This window comes from Muscardinus avellanarius (genome assembly GCF_963383645.1).
Source record: "Muscardinus avellanarius genome assembly, chromosome: 16".
Classification (NCBI taxonomy): domain Eukaryota; kingdom Metazoa; phylum Chordata; class Mammalia; order Rodentia; family Gliridae; genus Muscardinus; species Muscardinus avellanarius.
Genome location: NC_137802.1, coordinates 24230403 through 24250588, shown reverse-complemented (window position 1 = coordinate 24250588; position 20186 = coordinate 24230403). Strand labels below are relative to the sequence as shown.

At 44.6% G+C, this 20186-nt stretch overlaps 1 protein-coding gene across 1 annotated transcript; it reads right to left on the bottom strand.

The window, feature by feature from the left end:
• Positions 1 to 3349: 3349 nt before the first annotated feature.
• Positions 3350 to 19236, bottom strand: TMIGD1 (transmembrane and immunoglobulin domain containing 1; the record flags this gene model as incomplete). The annotated part of the gene is made up of 5 exons (XM_080713996.1): positions 3350 to 3394; positions 6197 to 6300; positions 10217 to 10495; positions 18206 to 18487; positions 19155 to 19236. The coding sequence occupies 5 exons, from the start codon at positions 19234 to 19236 to the stop codon at positions 3350 to 3352; spliced, it is 792 nt and encodes a 263-aa protein (XP_080570122.1).
• Positions 19237 to 20186: the final 950 nt, after the last annotated feature.

Here is a 20186-nt window from a genome sequence, read left to right as displayed (position 1 = left end):
CAGAGTATCACTAATTTGTTGAGGTTAGCCTGGAACCTGCAATCTTCCTGTCTCAGCTTCCCAAGTACTAGGATACAGGCATGCACCGCCAGGCCCCGCTCCTTCCTATATTTAACTCAATTATGTTTGATAATTTTAGGATTGTCACGCTAACGTGTGCTTAGTCTCCCCTAATCCAACCTCTTCATTTTTCAAAGGTCCAAATGAGAGGAAAGACTAGGGTAACATAGCCAACACTGGACTGTAGGTATCCTGGTACCAAATTGTGCGTGTGTGTGTGTGTGTGTGTGTGTGTGTGTGTGTGTGTTTTACTGGAGATTGAACCCATTCACCTCTGAGCTGCTCCACAACCCTATTTTACTTTTTGTTTTGAAACAGGAGCTCTCTAAGTTGCCGAGGCTGGCCTTGAACCTGCGATCCTCCAGTCTCAGCCTCCAGAGTACCAGGACCACAGGCTTGCACCTCTGGGCCGGCTTCCAAATCCATTTTGAGATGTACTTTCTTGTTTGTTTGTTTGTTTCCCTTTTAAACTCTTCCAACCCATCCTTACTTAAGGTCTGTTTTCTTCTTTACAGTTTCCAGGTTAACTAAGCTTTTCACGATGTAGGAGGATGGTCAAAGATCCTCCTACATCGTCCCTACGGCATTTCCCAGGGCTTCCAGGTCCTACTGAGCCTCGAGGCTTCTGCAAAGAAGCCTGCTTCCCTCCAGGAAGATAGAGCCCTAAGCCGGCCTCTCTCCCTCTCTGTCCAATCCGTGCTGAAGCAAAAAGAGCCTCATGGGAGGGTGGCATCTGTTCTTTTTAGAAACAAGTTTGTTGCGATTTCGTCTGCTCTGCTCATTTCTTTCTGATCTGGTGTCAGTGAGGCCTTTGTACCACCGGCCGCGGGCAGCTCCCGCTCCTCTCTCTCGCTCTGGCACATTTAGCTACTGCAGTATGAGATGGACACATTTTTTCAGGCGTGGGGTGTAGCTCGGTGGTAGGGCACTCACTCACCTAGCAGGTGTGACCCTGGGTTTGATCTCTAACACTCAGAAGAAAAAAAAGAAAGAAAAAGGCCAGGCGTGGTGGCACACGCTTGTGATCCCTGCGCTTGGGAGGCGAAGACAGGAGGATCGCTCAGGTTCATAGCCAGCCTGTTTCCAAATAAAAATATAAAAATAGGTCAAGGGTTTCCAGGAACCCCAGTACCACAAAGAAAGGAAAAAAATTTTTTTTTCTAGCCAGGCGTGATGGCGCAGGCTTGTAATCCCAGCATTTGGGAGGCTGAGACCAGAAGATCGCGGTTTGCCACAGCCTCAGCTACTTAGTAAGGCCCTCTGCAACATACTGAGACCTTGTTTCAAAATAAAGAATAGTAATAATAATAATTTAAAAAGTGCAGGGGGTGTAGCTTGTGGTCGAATGCCCCTGGGTTCTATCCCCAGACCGCAAAAAAAAAAAAAAAAAAAAAAAATTTTTCTACGTTAGAGGCAGAACACAGCAGATACCGAAGGTGCTTCTGGCCAGCAAGGCCTCCTCCTCGGCCTGCTCCGCTTGTTTGGAAAAGAGAAGCACAGACTCTAACCGGCAAAAGCCTGAAGGAAGAAGAGCCGCGGCTGTGGTGCTGGTGGTGTGGCGCCAGTGGTGACGTACCAGCAGCTGCGGTACCAAGGTTATATACAGGAGAATAGTACAGGCTGACTCAGAGTTAACACAGACAGACCTATGCAGAGGACTATGGGATAAGAATCCAAGGATGCTTGGCAGCCTGGTGTGGTGGTGCACACCTGTAATCCCAGCGCTTGGGAGGCTGAGACAGGGGGATCACAGATTCAATGTCAGCCTCAGCTACTAAGTGAGACCCTCTTTCCAAACAACAACAACAAAAAAGAAAATAGGGCTGGGGTGTAGCTCAGAGGTAGAATGCCCCTGGGTTCAATTTCCAGTACTGCAACAAACAAACAAAACCCAGGAGGCTCGTAAAGAACTTGTGGGCAGCCCTCACCTGCCCTCCTCTGCCTTTTGGACATTCATTGCCACAGGGAGCTCGTAAATTCTGTGACCATATCAGCCATGGTGAGATGAAAAACATAAAAACATATACTGAAATTTTCATAATACTAAATTTATTCCATTTAAAGGAGTGTCTTATATTCTGAGTTTATATCCTTCTTTCTCTACTCCTAAGATTTGTTTTTATAAAATAACAGTGAAAATAGGCACTAGTTGTATTTTTATGTGCTCCCTTGACAATCTAAAAAGTTTTGAACACTGTAGCCAGGCATAGTGGTGCGTGTTTTACTTGCCAGTACTTGGGAGGCTGAGACAGGAGCACCTCAGGTTTGGGTTTAGCCTTAGCAACCCAGAAAGGCTCTGTTTCAAAATTAAAAAATAAAAAGGGCTGGGGATGTATCTCAGAGATAGAATGCCCCTGAGTTCAACTCCCAGTACCAAAAAAGTAAAAAAATAAATAATCACTCTATGTTGTTTCTCCATATTTATTTTTATTGGTACTGGACTGATTTGTGAAACCCAAGTGTCTGCTAATCTCCTACCTAGAAAAATACAAATCAAATAGTAAACGGTTACCAATCTACTTGAAACAAATCTCTGTTAATTCACATGTACTTCAGAGAGAAGACTTCACACAATTTTACTCTTCATTCTGAACAGCTCTTTCCATAAAATTGTTCCATAAGCATATCAAATGAGTCATCGCAGCTACTGCTAAGTGACTAATGAAACACTTCTTCCTAACCTCTGACAATGTGACAGGAGTGAATTTAATAATAGCAATAAATACAGATGGGAGCAGAGGAATCACAGGGTGCTGATGCGAAACGTTTCCTGTGTTAGATGGCAACGCAGCTCTCTCACCTGAAATGAAGCAGGCCATCAATTGTAAGGATGATCTTAGCAATGCGAAACAAATTCAAAGCAAAAACCCACCTTCTGTCACCCGCAGCCCACTTCACATATGTGGATCCAACAGGTATGCGGAGTTTGGGAAACAAACTCCAAAAAAGGATGAGGGCTGTGGCTCCTGACCTTGTGAGAGGGGTGATGTGCAGCAGGGGCCGCAGGGCAGGCCCTTGCGGGCCTTTGCTTTGGGTGGCAAGGCAGGTGTGAAAGCCTTGGCTAAACTTGGAGCATGGGTGTGAGACTCAAAGGTGTTCTCAGTTCTAGGCAGCCTTCTAACCTGACTTCCTGTAAAGTGGAGGCAGATTTTTCTCTGCCTTCTCTTCTCCTCTGATGCCCTTCGTCACCATCAGGTACCTCCCACCTCTGCAGGAGTTTGCCCGGAATGGGATGGATGTTACACAGCGTTGCCGCCTATTGCTTCCGAATGGCCCCAGCCCAGAGTACTTACAGAGCTGTTTCCGTGCGAGGGTCTTTCTTCTTTTTGCAGAGCTACAAGCAAACACAACAACGGCAACGAGTTTGCCTGTATTTCTTTTCTTTTTTCTTTGAACCCAGGGCATTCTACCGCTGTGCTACATTCCCAGCCCTTTTCATTTTGAGACAGGGTCTGGCTAAATTGCTGAGGTTGACGTGAAATTTGTGATCCTCCTGCCTCAGTCTATTGAGTAACCAGGATTACAGGTGTGTGGCACCATGCCTGGCAAATCTGCCTGCTTTTCGAAGGCTCAGGGGTAAACTTTTCAAAGGCACCAAGGTGGCTTGGGGCCAGGTGCTGTGGAAATACAGCCATCTCTGCAGTGGCGTAGGTCTAATTTTTTGGCCACATTAATATTAATTATTGAATTTTGAGAAGATGTGTGTGTGTGTGTGTGTGTGTGTGTATGTTGGTACTAGGAACTGAACCTATTTCTACCTCTGAGATACACCCCGGCCCTTTTTATTTTATTTTTTAATTTTGAAACAGGAACTCACTAAATTATTGTGTGCTAACTTCAAACCTGTGATTTTCCTGTCTCAGCCTCCTGAGTTCTGGGATTATAAGTGTGTACCACCATGCCACCTGGGTAAGAAGATGTGTGTGTGTGTGTGTGTGTGTGTGTGTGTGTGTTACTGGGAATTGAAAATGGGGGGGGGATTACAACTCTCAGCTACACCCCCAGCCCTATTTTAGTTTATTTTTATTTTGAAACAGGGTGTAAGTTGGTGAAGGTGTAAATTGGTGAAGATGGCCTCAAACCTGTAATATTTCTTTTTTTTTTTTTTTTTTTTTTGCTGGTCTGGGGATGGAACCCAGGGGCATTCGACCTCTGAGCTACAGCCCCTGCCCTATTTTTTATTCTTTATTTTGAAACCAGGTCTCACTGAGCTGCAGAGGGCCTCACTAAGTAGCTGAGGCTGTCCGTGAACCGCGATCCTCTAGTCTCAGCCTCCCAAATGCTGGGATTACAAGCGTGCGCCACCACGCCCGGCATTTTTTTTCTTTTATTGCAGGTCTGGGAATGGAACCCAGGGGCATTCAATCTCCGAGCTACACCCCCTGCCCTATTTTTTTATTCTTTATTTTGAAACAGGGTCTCACTAAGTTGCAGAGGGCCTCACTAAGTAGCTGAGGCTGTCCGCGAACAGCGATTCTCCGGTCTCAGCCTCCTGAATGCTGGGATTACAAGTGTGTGCCACCACGCCCGGCTTCAAACCTGTAATATTTCTGTCTTAGCCTCCTAAAACCTGTTCTTCCAGGATTCTTAAGAACTGGGTATTTCGGGAGCGGGGAAGGGAAAACAGGGGCGGGGGGGAGAGGGCACCAAATATAGTTTAAATGTATACTATTTATGTTCAATAAAAAAATTATTAAAAGAAAAAAAAAAGAACTGGTATTTCTTCTTTTATTTGTAAAAAAATTTCTTTGACTTGGTATAGGAGTGGGTTGAATTTCTTCTCAGGAAATACTGTTGCCCTCTCAGGGTGTGTGGTGTGTGTGGGAGGTGTGTGGTTTGGCAAGGAGCAAGCCCTTGCTGACTGCTGAGTCTTTCTGCTGTATTTACCCTGCTTTGGCACCAGATTAACCTGCAGAATGGAGTGCATGGCATTAATTTATGCATGCATGTCCTCTGAATCATGGTGAGCAATGAGGCTGAGCCCTTGACGACTCAATCCCCAGCATCTTCAGCTGGGCTGCTTGGCCACAGGAAGGTGAGCAGGTAGGCCTCTGATTCCAGGCACCTGTTCCTCCCTGAGCCTATGTACCACTCCCCAGGCACCATCGCAACAATAAAGGAACACAAAACAGAAACTCTAAGTCCCCTACCCCTAACACCACAACTATTATCATTTAGGCCTAGCCCATATGTACTTCTTTTCTAAAGCTAAATGCAATATATGTGCAATTTCTATTTCCTTAAGCAACTTCATTTTAGACCTCACAGTAGAGGGACCAGATTCAACACTGCTCGCAACTCATTTATACAACCACTTCTGTGCCTTAATTCAGATGACTTTGTGTTTTGGGGTACGGGTGCTGGGGACTGAACCTATGGCTTTGTACACACAAAACACCTGTTCTACCACTGAGCTACACCCCAGCCCTTTAGATGATAATGAGGGGGGATAATGAGGATTGAACCCAGGGACTTTCTACCACTGAGTGACACTCTCAGCCTTATTATATTTATTTTTTATTTTATTTATTTATTTTTGTGCAATAGTGGGGATTGAACCCAGGGGCATTCTATCTCTGAGCTATGCTCCCAGCCCTATTTTTAAATTCTTTTTTTCTTATTTTTTTGCGGTACTAGGTATGGGACCCAGGGGCATTCTACCTGTGAGCTACACCCCCAGCCCTATTTTTTTTTATTCTATATTTTGAAACAGGGTCTCACTGAGTGGCAGAGGGCCTCATTAAGTAGCTGAGGCTGTCTGCAAACCACAATCCTCCTGTCTCAGCCTCCCAAATGCTGGGATTACAAGCCTGCACCACCACGCCTGGCTTTATTCTTTATTTTGAAACAGAGTTTCACTAAGTAGCTGAGGCTGGCCATGAGCCTGCTGTCTTCCTGTCTCGGCCTTCCAAGTACTGGGATTACAAGCATGCACCACCACACCCAGCTATTTTTAAATTTTGAAACAGGGTCTTACTACCTTGCTGAGGGTGTTGCTAAATTGCTGAGGTTGACCTCGAACCTGTTATCCTCCTGTTTTAGCCTCCCACGTACTGGGATTACAGGTGTGCACCACCACACCTGCCTAGCTCCTTTAGATGACTTTATACCTTAACAACTCAGAATACTTAAATACCTTCATTATTTTCTTCCTTCTAGCAATCAGTCCGAAGCACAGTGTCAGGAAGACCACAATGCACGCAGCAATGATGGGTTCTATTGCCATAACCACACGCTTATCTGTTGAACACGCAAGCACAGGTAAGAAGAATGGACATTCATGTGTTTCTCTTTTATGTGCTTCTAATATGCTTGGCCCAGCCACAATATCTTGCATTTCACATATATCATCCTCTTAATTAAACCTTCCCAGCAACCCCCAAAGGCAGATTTTACTCTCCCCATTTTACAGATGAGGAACCAGGAGCTTGGAGAGGTCAGGTCCGAAGTCACAGAACTAGGAAAGGGCAGAGGAAAATTTTGAGTCCATTCCTTTGTGAAAGAATCATTTCCTCAGAGCAAGCAGTGCGCTTGTTGTTTGGTACTGAGGATTAAATCCAGGGGCACTCTGCCTCTGAGCTATACCCCCAACTCTTAATTTTTTTGTTTTGAAACAAGGTCTCACTAGGTTGCTGGGAGTCTCGCTATGTTGTTGAGGTGGGCCTTGAACCTGTGATCCTCTTTTCTCAGCTTCCCAAATACAGGGATTACAGGCGTGTGCTACCAGGCCTGGCCCCAGCTACTTTTCAAGGCTGAGACAGGAAGATTGCAAGTTCAAAGCGGCTGGGCAACTAAATAAGACTAAATAAATAAATAAATAAATAAATAAATAAATGTAGCTCAGTGGTAGAGAGCCCCTGGATTTGATCCCTAGTACTGCTAAATAAATAAATAAATAAATATTAAAATGAAAGAAAAAAGAGCTGGGGATGTAGCTTAATGGTAGAGTGCTTGCCTAGCATGCCCAAGGCCCCAGATTAAATTCCCAACACTGAAAAAAAGAAAAAAGCAAGAAAACTTGTATGATGCCATTTCTGACCTTGCGTGGCCTCATTTAGAGACTTCCCTACTGAGCAGGATGCTGGGAGGGGCTGGTGGAAAGCTTGGCATGCGGCCCAGCGCCAGCCGCAAAGCGCCCGTGTTATAAAAGCAGCCAACAGGCCAGGGGAGTCACAAAGCAAGAAGATAAAAGAAAAACAAGTCGGCTTGGAAAAGCTCCTCCCAAAACAAGTTTCTGCCCACTTGAAAGGCAATTTGCTTTGCAAGTTGCCACACAGGCTGAATTTTTTTTTTTTAATGTGGCATAGAGCAATTGTGATTTCTTCTTCACCAAGAGGGATGGATGATACAATTCCCCAATATCCACGGCCAGTCACATGGACCTGGCATGAGGCCCACCTTCCCATGCCTTTGTGGTCCTGGGGGAGGTAAGAGCTACATGTTCCCAGGTGACATCCCTTCCACTGCTTCTAACCTGTAGGTGCTTACATTATTTGTTTGTTTGGGGTTTAAAACATGCATCCCCTGGGCATACTGTCACTGCTCTGCACGACAAATTACTGAACAGCCCACTAGCCACAGTGACGGGCAGTCAACCAACAGTGATTCTTCCTCCCCACCAGCTACTCTGCCCACGTCTCGTACCCCCCAGGCTGGAGGAAATAAGACATCCTATGGGTCCGTCAGCCGGTTGCTTCTGGCAGGAGTTCAGCTGGCTACCCGGGGACTGGCGAGAATGCGATGAGTGGGTACAGCAGCCGAGTGACAAAGTGAGTAATGTTCCAGCAAGATGCGGGAGCCTCCGCTTGTTTGGCTGCTTCTCACATACTGGCCCAAGACCAAAGAACATGTGCCTGAGTGTTTTCTGCATTGCTACGCCAGGTATCTTGCCTTTCTCTTTTTTTCTGAGCAAGAAATATTAGAAGGGAAAAACACCCAGAGCTTCCTTTGTTCTCTGTTATTGTAAACAGGATAAACCCAGGTAGAAGAAACATAAAGCCACAAGAAAGAGCTTTTGCCTCGCATCCCCCCGCCCCAACACACACACTTCTGATTTTAGCCTGCAGGTTAGAATTTTTTGGAGGGGTGGTAATGGTACTGAGTACTGAACTCAGGGGTATTCTACCCCTCAGCTACACCCCAACCTTTTTTAGTTGTTAGTTGTGTGTGTGTGTCACTGGGGATGGAACCCAGAGCATTCTACCTCTGAGCTACACCCTCAGCCTTAATTTTTATTCTTTATTTTAAAACAGGGTCTCACTGAGTTGCAAAGGGCCTCACTAAGTAGCTGAGGCTGGCCACGTGATCTGCTGGTCTCAGTCTCAGCCTCCCAAATGCTGAGATTACAAACATGAGCCACCATGCTCAAATTTTAGTTTGTATTTATTTATTTATTTATTTATTTATTTATTTATTTATTTATTTTGGTGGTACTGGGATTCCTGGAAGCCCTTCTACCTCCAGGCTACACTCCCAGACCTATTTTATACTTTTTTATTTGGAAATAGGGTCCTCCTGTCTCCACCTCCCAAGCGCGGGGATTACAAGCGTGCGCCACCACGTCTGGCTTTAGTTTTTATTTTGAAACAGGGTCTTGCTAAGTTGCTGAGAGCCTTGCTAAGTTGCTGAGACTGGCCTTGAACCCACAATCCTCCTGTCTCAGCCTTAAAGTACTGGGATTACAGATGTGTGCCACCATACCTGGCTCTGGTTAGAAGTTAAGTATTAGGAGTAAGACTACTATTTTAGAGACCCATTAGGGAGTTTTTAAGAGACCCATTATTATTATTTTAATCTATTTAATCTAGATAGTCAGCATCTTTTTTTTTTTTTTTTTTTTGCAGGTCTGGGGATGGAATCCAGGGGCATTTGACCTCCGGGCTACACCCCCTGCCCTATTTTTTATTCTTTATTTTGAAACCGGGTCTCACTGAGTTGCAGAGGGCCTCACTAAGTAGCTGAGGCTGTCCGCGAACCGCGATCCTCCAGGTCTCAGCCTCCCGAATGCTGGGATTACAAGCGTGCGCCACCACACCCAGCTCAGTCAGCATCTTTTAATCTAGATAGTCAACACTAGATATTCATACATCGTGTGTGTGTGTGTGTGTGTGTGTGTGTGTGTGTGTGTGTGTAGGGGTACCAGAGACTGAACCCAGGGGCCTTCAACCTCCAAGCTACACCTCCAGCCCAATTTTCTTTTTCTCCTTTCTTTCTTTCTTTCTTTCTTTCTTTCTTTCTTGCTTGCTTGCTTGCTTGCTTGCTTGCTTGCTTGCTGTACTGAATATGGAACCCAGGAACATTTTACCTCTGAGCCACACCCCTAGCCCTATTTTTAAATTCTTTATTTTGAAGCAAGTTCTCACTAAGTTGCAGAAGACCTCACTAAATAGCTGAGGCTGACTGTGAACCTGAGATCCCCCTGTCTCAGCCTCCTAAGTACTGGGATTGCAAGTGTATGCCACTTTGCCTGGCCCTACCCCCAGCCTATTTTTTATTCTTTAGTTTTGAAAAAGGGTCTCAATAGCTGGGCGTGGTGGCACACACTTGTAATCTCAGTACTTGGGACTCTGAGACAGGAGAATCTCAGGTTTGCGGCCAGCCTTAAGTACTTAGTGAGGCCCTCCGCAACTTCTGCCCAGGAGAATTCATGAAAATACTCCCTAAAAGCCAACCAAATTTGTAGGTTTGGTCCTAGAAAACAACCTTTGTTTAAAAGGCAGTGTCCAGCCAGGCGTGGTGGCACACGATTGTAATCCCAGCATTCGGGAGGCTGAGACCAGAGGATCGTGGTTCGTGGACAGACTCAACTACTTAGTGAGGCCCTCCGCAACTCAGTGAGACCATGTTTCAAAATAAAGAATAAAAAATAGGGCAGGGGCTGTAGCTCGGAGGTCGAATGCCCCTGGGTTCCACCCCCAGACCCGCAAAAAAAAAAAAAAAAAAAAAAAGGAAGTGTCCAACATGGAATGAGCATAATTCCCCTAAAAGCACAGACTAGAATTCTTAGTGGGAAATTCCTTGGTGGGGGAGAATTCGCCAATGAAATTTCTAGCTACTGACCATAACTGTCATCACCATTTTTTGTCACCAGAAACAGTCACTGGGCCTCTGTTCTGCGTTGGGTACCATGCTAGGGATTACCTAATACGAAAGTTACCTTCAACAACCAGGTGAAAGTCCAGGGTCTCCACTTTCAGAGGTGAAGCTGCAATGCAGTTGTAGGTTCCGTTGTCAGATTTCTTGACTTTGGTGATGGACAGCTGGAAGGACTCGCTGGTCTGTTGGACTGTGTGGCGGCCTTTCTCTAAGGTCAGGGTGCTGTTGTCTTTGTACCATATCATCTGAGCCTGGGGATTGGACTTCGTGTTGCACACCAAATTCACATTGCTGCCTTCCTCAACTCGTTGCGAGCTGACTCCACTCAGGAGAGGAGGAACTGCAAGACTCAAGCGTTTGGGGTTCATTAGAAGAGACACATTCAAGGTCTTTAGTCAATCTCATGTCGTCTTTTCATTGAGGACCTACTGCGTCCAAGCACTGGGCTCGGAACTGGGGACACAGTGATGAGTAACATCCATCCAGCGCCAAATCCAGCGCCAAATCTCACGCAACAGTTAGCATGGAGAAGACAAACTGGAATGGAAGTGTGTGATCCTTTTCTTTTTTCCTTCCTTCCTTCCTTCCTTCCTTCCTTCCTTCCTTCCTTCCTTCCTTCCTTCCTTCCTTCCTTCCTTCATTTTTTCCTTCCTCTTTGGTACTGGGGATTGAACCCAGAAGCATTCTACCTCCAAGCTATGCTCCCACCCTTTAAAAAATTTTTTTTTTTTTTGTTTTGAAACAGGGTCTCCTCAAGTTACTGAGGATGTCGCTAAGTTGCTAAGGCTAGCCTCAAGCCTGCCATCATCCTGTCTCAGCCTCCCAGGTACTGGGATTCCAGGTGTGCACCACATCCAGCCAGTACGAAATTATAAACATAATATATATGATAGTGAGTCAGTACTGAGTAGACTGTAACACTCCCCAAGAATATAAGCCTTGGGCCTATGCTCTCTGTGAATTAATATAATAAACCAACCTGTGCTAGTGTTGCATAAAACAATACAGTACTAAGAAGGGAGGCATTGAGTCCACCTTCTAGCCTGGCCTAGTGGCTCATGGGTAGAATCCCAGTACTTGGGAATCTGAAATAGGAGGATCACATGTTCAAGGCCAGCCTTAGCAACCTAGCAAGACTCTCGGAAATCTAGTGAGACCTATTTCAAAACAAAACAAATAAAATAAAAAGGGCTGGGAATATAGCTCAGAGGTAGAATGCCTCTGGTTCAATTCCCAGGAAAACACACACACACACACACACACACACACACACACACACACACACATTTTCCACCTTCTAAGAAGGTTAGCCTTAATTCCATGTACACCACTAAGTTTGCTTTGAAACAGTGACTTAAGTAATCGGGCCTTGGTTTCCTCATCTCAAGGAAGTGGGACACCAATTCCTACCTCATGAGTGCTGTGAAGATTAAATGGAAATCCTTGTAAAGAATTTATTACAGGGCTAGTTAGTTACTACTGTTATTGTGGTGGGGGTAGTTCTGAAGACAATTCACACACCCCCTTTTTTTTTTTTGGTGGTACTGGGGTTCCTGGAAACCCTTCTCTAGGCTATACTCCCAGACATATTTTATATTTTTTATTTGGAAACAGAGCCTCTTAAGCCAGCAAGGCTGGCTTCAAACCTGCGTGATACTCCTGTCTCCGCCTCCCAAGCGCGGGGATTACAAGCGTGCGCCACCACGCCTGGCACACCCTCTATTTTTGCATTTTATCTAACCACAGTTGCCCTGGCCACCTATTTGCCAATGCATATTTTCTTCTCCACTGTGATCCTCTAAAAATATGCCCTCCTCCCAGAAGGTGTCCTGATCACTACCACTCTAGCACACAGGGGAAGCTAGAACGCCCCTGTTATCTTTTCATGTAGGTAGTTCCTTCTTCCTTCCATAAGAACAGTTGTAGACCCATCTATCTTCACCAAATAACTCTACTGATATCTTACAACACTGAGGAGGAGAGATGGCCCAGCTGACTTCCTCCTCTCCTCTCGGCCCCCTGCGTTTTCTGGCAAGGGAGCTGAAGAATGATGAGGTGGTTGAAGAGTGGGCAGTCAGAAGGAGGTAGACTGGGGAGGAGAGAGAGAGAGCTTTATAATCTGCACACTGAATAACTCGACCTGAGTAGGCTGCATTATTAATAACTTTCTCAGAAGAATGACATTTTACTGCTCTTTGGAATGAGCTTAAAGGCTGTATCCATGTCCAACAAGGATGTTACAGTGTTGAGATCGGTAGGAAACTACTGAGATAGAAAAGGTAAGTGCCAAATAGAGCAGGTCCACTACAGACAGATACCATTAGTTGTCTTTGTTAGTTTAACTACTTAAAATCAACATTTAAGAATCTCGGCTACACAAGAATGTGCCTTCAAGAAAACCAGTACATTTAAGATAAAACTAAGATTCTCTTTGACTCCAGCCTGGTCTCTTTCTGACTCTCTGGAGATAACCACTGTTATAAATTTGGGAAATCCTTTTAGGTCTTTTTTATTTTTTATTTTTTGAAGTACTGGGGATTGAACCCAGGGGCATTCTTTCTCTGAGCTACACCCACCCTATTTTTTTATTCTTTATTTTGAAACGAGGTCTCACTAAGTCACAGAGGACCTCACTAAGTAGCTGATGCTGGCCATCAACCTGCAATCCTCCTGTCTCAGCCTCCCCAGTACTGGGATTACTAGAGGACACCACCACACTGACTTCAGGTCTTTTTTTTTTTTTTAAATAGTTTTCCAGCTTGGTGTGGTGGCACAGTACTCAGTATTTGGGAGGCTGACACAGTAGGATTGCAGGTGCATGGCCAGCCTCAGATACTCAGGCTCTCTGAGACTTAGAACTTGTTTCAAAATAAAGAATAAACAATAGGTTTGGCCGGGCATGGTGGCGCACGCTTGTAATTCCCGAGCTTGGGAGGCGGAGGCAGGAGGATCGCGCTGGTTTGAAGCCAGCCTCCCTGGCTGGCTTAAGAGACCCTGTTTCCAAATAAAAATATAAAATGGGTCTGGGAGTGTAGCCCGGAGGTAGAAGGGTTTCCAGGAACCCCAGTACCACCAAAAAATAAATAAATTAAAAAATAGGGTTGGAGGTGTAGCTCAGAGGTAGAATGCTCCTGGGTTCAATCCCTAGTACCGCAAAAAAAAAAAAAAAGTTTTCTATACACATAGTGTACACACAGGAAAAAAATATTGTATTGTCTTAGGAGCACAGGAGGCGTCTGCATAAAAGACTTTTCTCCATAATGTACATGTTTTTGAGACATAGCTACATTGAATCACCAAGATCTAGCTTACAGCTTTTAGAGTACTAGATTACATGACATTTTATTTCAGTGTGATGGGCATTCAATTGTTTTCATTTTTAAAATGGTAAGCCAGGCATGGCGGCACATGCTTGTGATCCCAGCACTTAGAAGACTAAAACAGAAGGATTGCAGTTTTGAGGCCAAGCACAGTAACTTAGTGAGGCTGTCAGCAATTTAATGAGACCCTATTTCAAAATTAAAAAATAAAAAATAGGGCTAGGGGTGTAGCTCAGTGGTAGAATTTCCCTGGGGTCAATCCCCAGCACCACAACAAATTAATTAACTAATTAATTAATTTTAAAATGTTAAATAATACTACAATAAATATCTTTATATTTGTCTTTGTATCCACATGTGTATGTATTTCTCCAAGGTTAACATTAGGAGAAATGCTTAATCACAGGATAAGCACACTTTAAATTTTGATAAGAAGCCAGCCATAGTGGTACACACTTGTAATCCCAGCATTTGGGAGGCTGAGACAGGAGGATTGCAGGTTGGTGGCTAGACTCAGCTACTTAGTGAGGCCCTCCGCAACTTAGTGAGACCCTGTTTCAAAATAAAGAATAAAAAATAAGGGTGAGGACCAGGCGTGGTGGCGCACGCTTGTAATCCCCGCGCTTGGGAGGCTGAGACAGGAGGACCTCACAGGTTCGAAGCCAGCCTCAGCTACTTAGTGAGGCTTTCAGCAACTTAGTGAGATCCTGTTTCTAATAAAATATAAAATAGGTCTGGGAGTATAGCCCGGAGGTAGAAAGCCCTTGGGTTCCACCCCCAGTGCCACCAAAAAAAAAAAAAAAAAAAAAAAAAAAAAAAAGGGTGAGGGTGTATCTCAAAGGTAGAATGCTGCTGGGTTCCATCTCCAGTTCCCACAAACAAAAAAATGATAGATATTCCAAAAGAGTCAGCCTCAATTTATTATTTTGACAAACGGAAGAACCTGCTTTTTCTATCCCTTCTTCCTAATAGCACATTACAAAGTCCATTCCTTCCTTCCTTCCGTTCCTCCTTCCGCATGTGTGCTAGAGATTGAACTCAGAGCCTCACATATGCTAAGCACTTACTCCACCACTGTGCTACAACCCTCACTTAGTTCTTGATCTGATATTTATAACATTAATAATACTTCCTTTGGATTGTACATGATATATCACATTGATTGGTCAATTGATTGATAGATACTAGGAATTGAACTCAGGGGCATTCTATCTCTGAGCTACACCCCCAACCCTTTTTATTTTTTATTTTGAAACTGGGTCTCATTATGTTGCTGAGCGTGTCTCTAAGTTGTTGAGGCTAGCCTTGAACCCGCAAGTACTCGAACCTCCCAAGTACTGAGATTACAAACATGAGTCACCACACCTCGTTTCCTGTCGCATTCATAATTTTTTTTTTTTCCAGTACTGGATGTGGAACCCAGGGGCATTCTACCATAGGAGCTATACCCAGCCCTACTTTTTTATTCTTTTTTTTTTTTTTTTTTTTGGTACTGGGGTTCCTGGAAGCCCTTCTACCTCCTCCGGGCTACACTCCCAGACCTATTTTTTTATATTTTTTATTTGGAAACAGGGTCTCTTAAGCCAGCGAGGCTGGCTCCGAACCAGCGCGATCCTCCTGTCTCTGCCTCCCAAGAGCGGGGATTACAAGCTGTGCCACCACACCCGGCGTTTCTTTTTTTTTTTTTTTAAACAGGATCTTGCTGAGTTGCAAAGGGCCTCACTAAGTAGCTGAGGCTGTCTGGGAATCGTGATCCTGTCTCAGCCTCTCAAATGCTGGGATTACAAGTGTGTGCCATCACGCCCGGCTTCTCATTCATAAATTTACTTTGATTTATTGGTTGATGTGTGTGTGTGTCAGTTATTGTCACTAGAAATCACTGAGTAATCAGTAACATGTATAGAACAGATATACATGCATATGAACAATGATATTAGGAAAGTTGTTATAAAGATGATTTTTTGTGTGTGTGTATGTGGCACTAGGGATTGAACACAGGGGCATTCTACTCAAGCTATACCCTCAGTTCTATTTTATTATTTTATTATTTATTTATTTATTTATTTATTGGTGGTACTGGGGTTCCTGGAAGCCCTTCTACCTCCGGGCTACACTCCCAGAGCTATTTTATGTTTTTATTTGGAAACAGGGTCTCTTAAACCAGCATGGCTGGCTTTGAACCCATGCGATCCTCCTGTCTCCGCCTCCCAAGCGCAGGGATTACAAGCGTGCGCCACCACGCCCAGCTATTTTATTTTTATTTTGAAATAGGATCTCACTAGGTTGATGAGAGTCTCTCTATTTGCTGAGGCTGACCTCAAGCCTGCAATCTTCCTGTCTTAGCCTCCCAAGTACTAGGACTACAGGAATGTGCCACAAACCTAGCTTAACGATGACTTTCAAAGTGATCTGAAAGCTGGGTGCTGTGGTATATTCCTGTAATATCAGGACTTGAGAGTTTGAGACAGCAGGATCCACAGGTTGGATCCACAGCACCACACACACAAAACTTAATTTAAAAAAATTAAAATATCAGATTTTATCATTTCTTTGGAGGAAAAAAAAAAACAACACCCAAACTCTTTTGCTTGGGGACCTGTGAACAGTTCAGTCAGGAAACCCAAGCTGCAGGGCCTCCAAGCTGCCAGGGCTGAGCTGCACAGCGCTCTCTTCACTCATGCATCTCAGAAGCAATGGCACTGATCTTTCACAGAAAGTTGGTCGAGCTCATTAAGGCTGAGCAATTTTGACTTTTCTTATGAGGTTCCAAGTTGAGCGTGCTTTCCATCAAATCGCACCACACCATCACCCACCCCCATCTGCCTCACCTTGACAAAGCCAGCTTTCTACCCATAAACCTGCACATTCCCCTATACAAAGTCACTAGATGGTCCCCTTTGTCTTCCCACAATGGAACAGCTGGGATCCAACCATCGAAGACCTTCACTTGTGTTTATTTTTGTTTTTGCAGTGCCAGAGATCAAACCTAGGGTCCTGTACATTCTAGACAAGTGCTCGGCCACTGAACTGCCTCCCCAGCGCTGCACCTTTCAGTCTTGAGGTGATGTTAAATGATCCCCAATGAAGGTATTACTAAATAGAACATAAAAGATTAAAAATGCATAAAAGAGGGATTGATCATTTTAAATATATAAATGTTAGCCAGGTGTGGTGGCGCACGCTTGTAATCCTCACGCTTGGGAGGCTGAGACAGGAGGATCGCGCTGGTTCAAAGCCAGCCTCAGCTACTTAGTGAGGCTCTCAGCAACTTAGTGAGACCCTGTTTCAAAATAAAATATAAAATAAGTTGGAGGTGTAGCCTGGAGGTAGAGGCCCCTGGGTCCCATCCCCAGGACCACAAAAAAAGATACAAAAAATAAATATATAAATGTTTAAAAACTCATTATGGAAAAAATACCCAAAAACTCTATAAACAATTTGAGGTGGCTTATGCCCATGATTCTGGAAATTGAGAGGCTGAGACAGAAGTATTGCTGGTTGGAGGCCAGCCTTGGCAACTTAGCCAGACCCTGTTTTGAAAATAAAAAACAAGCTGCATGTGGTAACACACTCCTCTAATCCCATTACTTGGGAGGCTGAGACAGGAGGATCACAACTACAAAGCCAGCCTCAGCAACTTAGTGAGACTCTCAGCATCTTAGTGAGACCCTCCCTATTTCAAAACAAAAATTTTAAAGCCGGGCGTGGTGCCGCACGCTTGTAATCCCCGCACTTGGGAGGTTGAGACAGGAGGATCACACAGGTTCGAAGCCAGCCTCAGCTACTGAGTGAGGCTCTCAGCAACTTAGCGAGACCCTGTTTCCAAATAAAATATATATATATATAAAAAAGGTCTGGGAGCATAGCCCGGAGGTAGAAAGCCTTGGGTTCCACCCCCAGTACCCCCCCCAAAAATAATAATTTAAAGGGGGACTGGAGGTATAGCTCAGAAGTAGAATGCCTCTGAGTTCAATTCTCAGTACCACAAAAACAACCTATATACACACACAATCAAAGAATGGGAGGTGTAGTTTGGAGGTGGAATGGTATAATGCCCCTGGATATGAACAGCTAATACACTTATGAAAAGGAGAAGCTGAGCATGGTGGTTCACACCTGCAATCCCAGTACTTGGGAGGCTGAGACAGGAGGATCACAGTTTCAAGACCAGCCTCAGCACCTCAGCAAGGCTCTCAGCAACCTAGTGAGACCCTGTTTTCAAAGTTAAAAAAAAAAATAGCCAGGCATGGTGGCGCACGCTTGTAATCCCAGCATTCCGGAGGCTGAGACCGGAGAATCGTGGTTCGAGGACAGCCTCAGCTACTTAGTGAGGTCCTCTGCAACTCAGTGAGACCCGGTTTCAAATTAAAAAATAAAAAATAGGGCAGGGGGTGTAGCTTGGAGGTCGAATGCCCCTGGGTTCCATCCCCAGACCCACACACACACACAAAAAAAAAAAAAGTAAAAGAAAATTTTAAATAGGGCTAAGTGATATAATGCCCCTGGGTTCAATCCCCAGTACTAGGGAAAGAAAAAAAAAGTTCAAATGGGACTGGCAGATACTCAGTGCTGGTGTAGGTTTGGGGAGCAGGAGCACTCTCGTGCTTTGTATAAAATGGACAACTTGGTGAAACTTGGCAAAAAGGAGAGCTGGCATTCAAGTACCACTTGGCGCTTCCTGCAGCGCGGGCAGCACAGGTTGAGTGGCTGCTGCCCTTGCCAACACTCACACGTAACGTTCAGCACAACGGAGACGGACATCGCCTGGTCGCTCTTCATCCTGCAGGTGAAGTTGACGCCGTTGTCATTCTCACTGATGGAGGAGACGCAGACAAAGCTGGAGTTGATTTTGTTTCCGGAGGGCAAGTCCACTTGCCCCCCTTCTCGGTACCACAGAAGCTCTTCGTCTCTCGTGTTGTTCTGAACAGCACATTCCAGAGATGCTTGGAGGCCAGGCTGAGTGTCCAGGATGTAGCTCTCAGTGTTACCATTCACAGTTAAAACAGAACTTGCTGAGGAGAGGATGGAACTTACTAAGAGACGCAGTGTGAGCGACCCAGGGTGTCTGCCAATGAGGGACTGGTGACATGACTTCTGTCACGCTGGCGCAACACAATGTACTCTCAACAATTAAACATAGCCATATCGAGCTATATGATTTTATAAGAAAATAGATCCAGCCGGGCGTGGTGGCCACGCTTGTAATCCCCGAGCCTGGGAGGTGGAGACAGGAGGATCCCCAGCTGCGCTGGCTTAAGAGACCCTGTTTCCAAATAAAAAAGTATACAAAATAAGTCTGGGAGTGTAGACCAGAGGTAGAAGGGCTTCCAGGAACCCCAGTACCACCAATAAAATTAAATAAAATAAATCCATAGTGTAATATTAACTAAAAAAATGATAGGCACCAATTTTTGCTACATGTTGGAAGCACGTGGGGATCTTTTAAAATTAAGATGTGGTCTCTCATCCCCAGGGATCTGCTTGATTGACAGAAGTGCAACCTGGGCAGTGAGCTTTTTTAAAAGCTCCCCATTTGGTACCATTTGGAACCTCTGGTCTCTGCCTCCCGAATGCTGGGATTACAAGTGTGTGCCACCACAACCGGCCAATTTGCCATCATTTTAATTTAACATGATTTTTTCTTTATTTGAAAAGAGGCAAATAAGAATATTAACTTACTTGTTATTTCATGTGGCAGGAATAAAATCCATGAGAGAAGATACATGTGCGCTCGTAGCAGACCACTGTCTCGCCGTGCCATCTTTGATTAATTCAAGTCAGGCCTGCTGTGGGGGAGAAGGCAGTTGGTGTGCACTTTGGTTTACAATGAGTTTACTCCTGTCTACTGGGCATTTAAATAAAGCCCCAGATGAGTCATCCCAGCTAAAACGGTACTATTTCTAGTTTTTAATTAAACAACACTCTACTGATTAAGTTCAAAGTACTTTTATTGTCAAGAAAAAAATTTTTCAGGCAACAAAAAGAAAACCACAAGGAAATAGGCAAAGATATAGGGCGGCTCTGGGGAAGATAAAACCAGTCTTTTCTGGGACATTTAATAGCATGCTGTCTTAACGGAAAGAAATGAAGCTTGATTCGCTGTCAGGCAGTCCTTATTCAGTAGAGTGACTCTCGTTTTGAGAACCTATCATGGGTCCATCTTGGGAAGTTGCTCTGTGATCATACAGAGTTTTTGAAGTAATTCTAAACCCCCCAGATTCAAAGAGAAGGTACTCAGAAAGGATTCAAATGAAATATGGCCTCTAGTTTTAAACCACGTTAATGTCTTGGTTACTCACCCGTGTGTGTGTGTGTGTGTGCGCGTGTGTGTGACACTAGGGGTTCAACCCAGAGACATTCTGCCTCTGAGATACACCCACAGTTCTATTTTTATTTTTATTTTTATTTTTATTTTTATTTTTATTTTTATTTTTGGGTGGTACTGGGGTTCCTGGAAACCCTTCTACCTCTGGGCTACACTCCCAGACCTATTTTTTATATTTTTACTTGGAAACAGTCTCTTAAGCCAGCGAGGCTGGCTTCGAACCTGTGCGATCCTCCTGTCTCTGCCTCTCAAGCACAGGGATTACAAGCCTGCGCCACCATACCTGGCTATTTTTTGTTTTGAAATAAGCTCTTGCTAAGTTTCTGAGAGTCTTGCTACATTGCTGAGTCTGGTCTTGAACCTGTGATCTTCCTATCTCAGCCTCC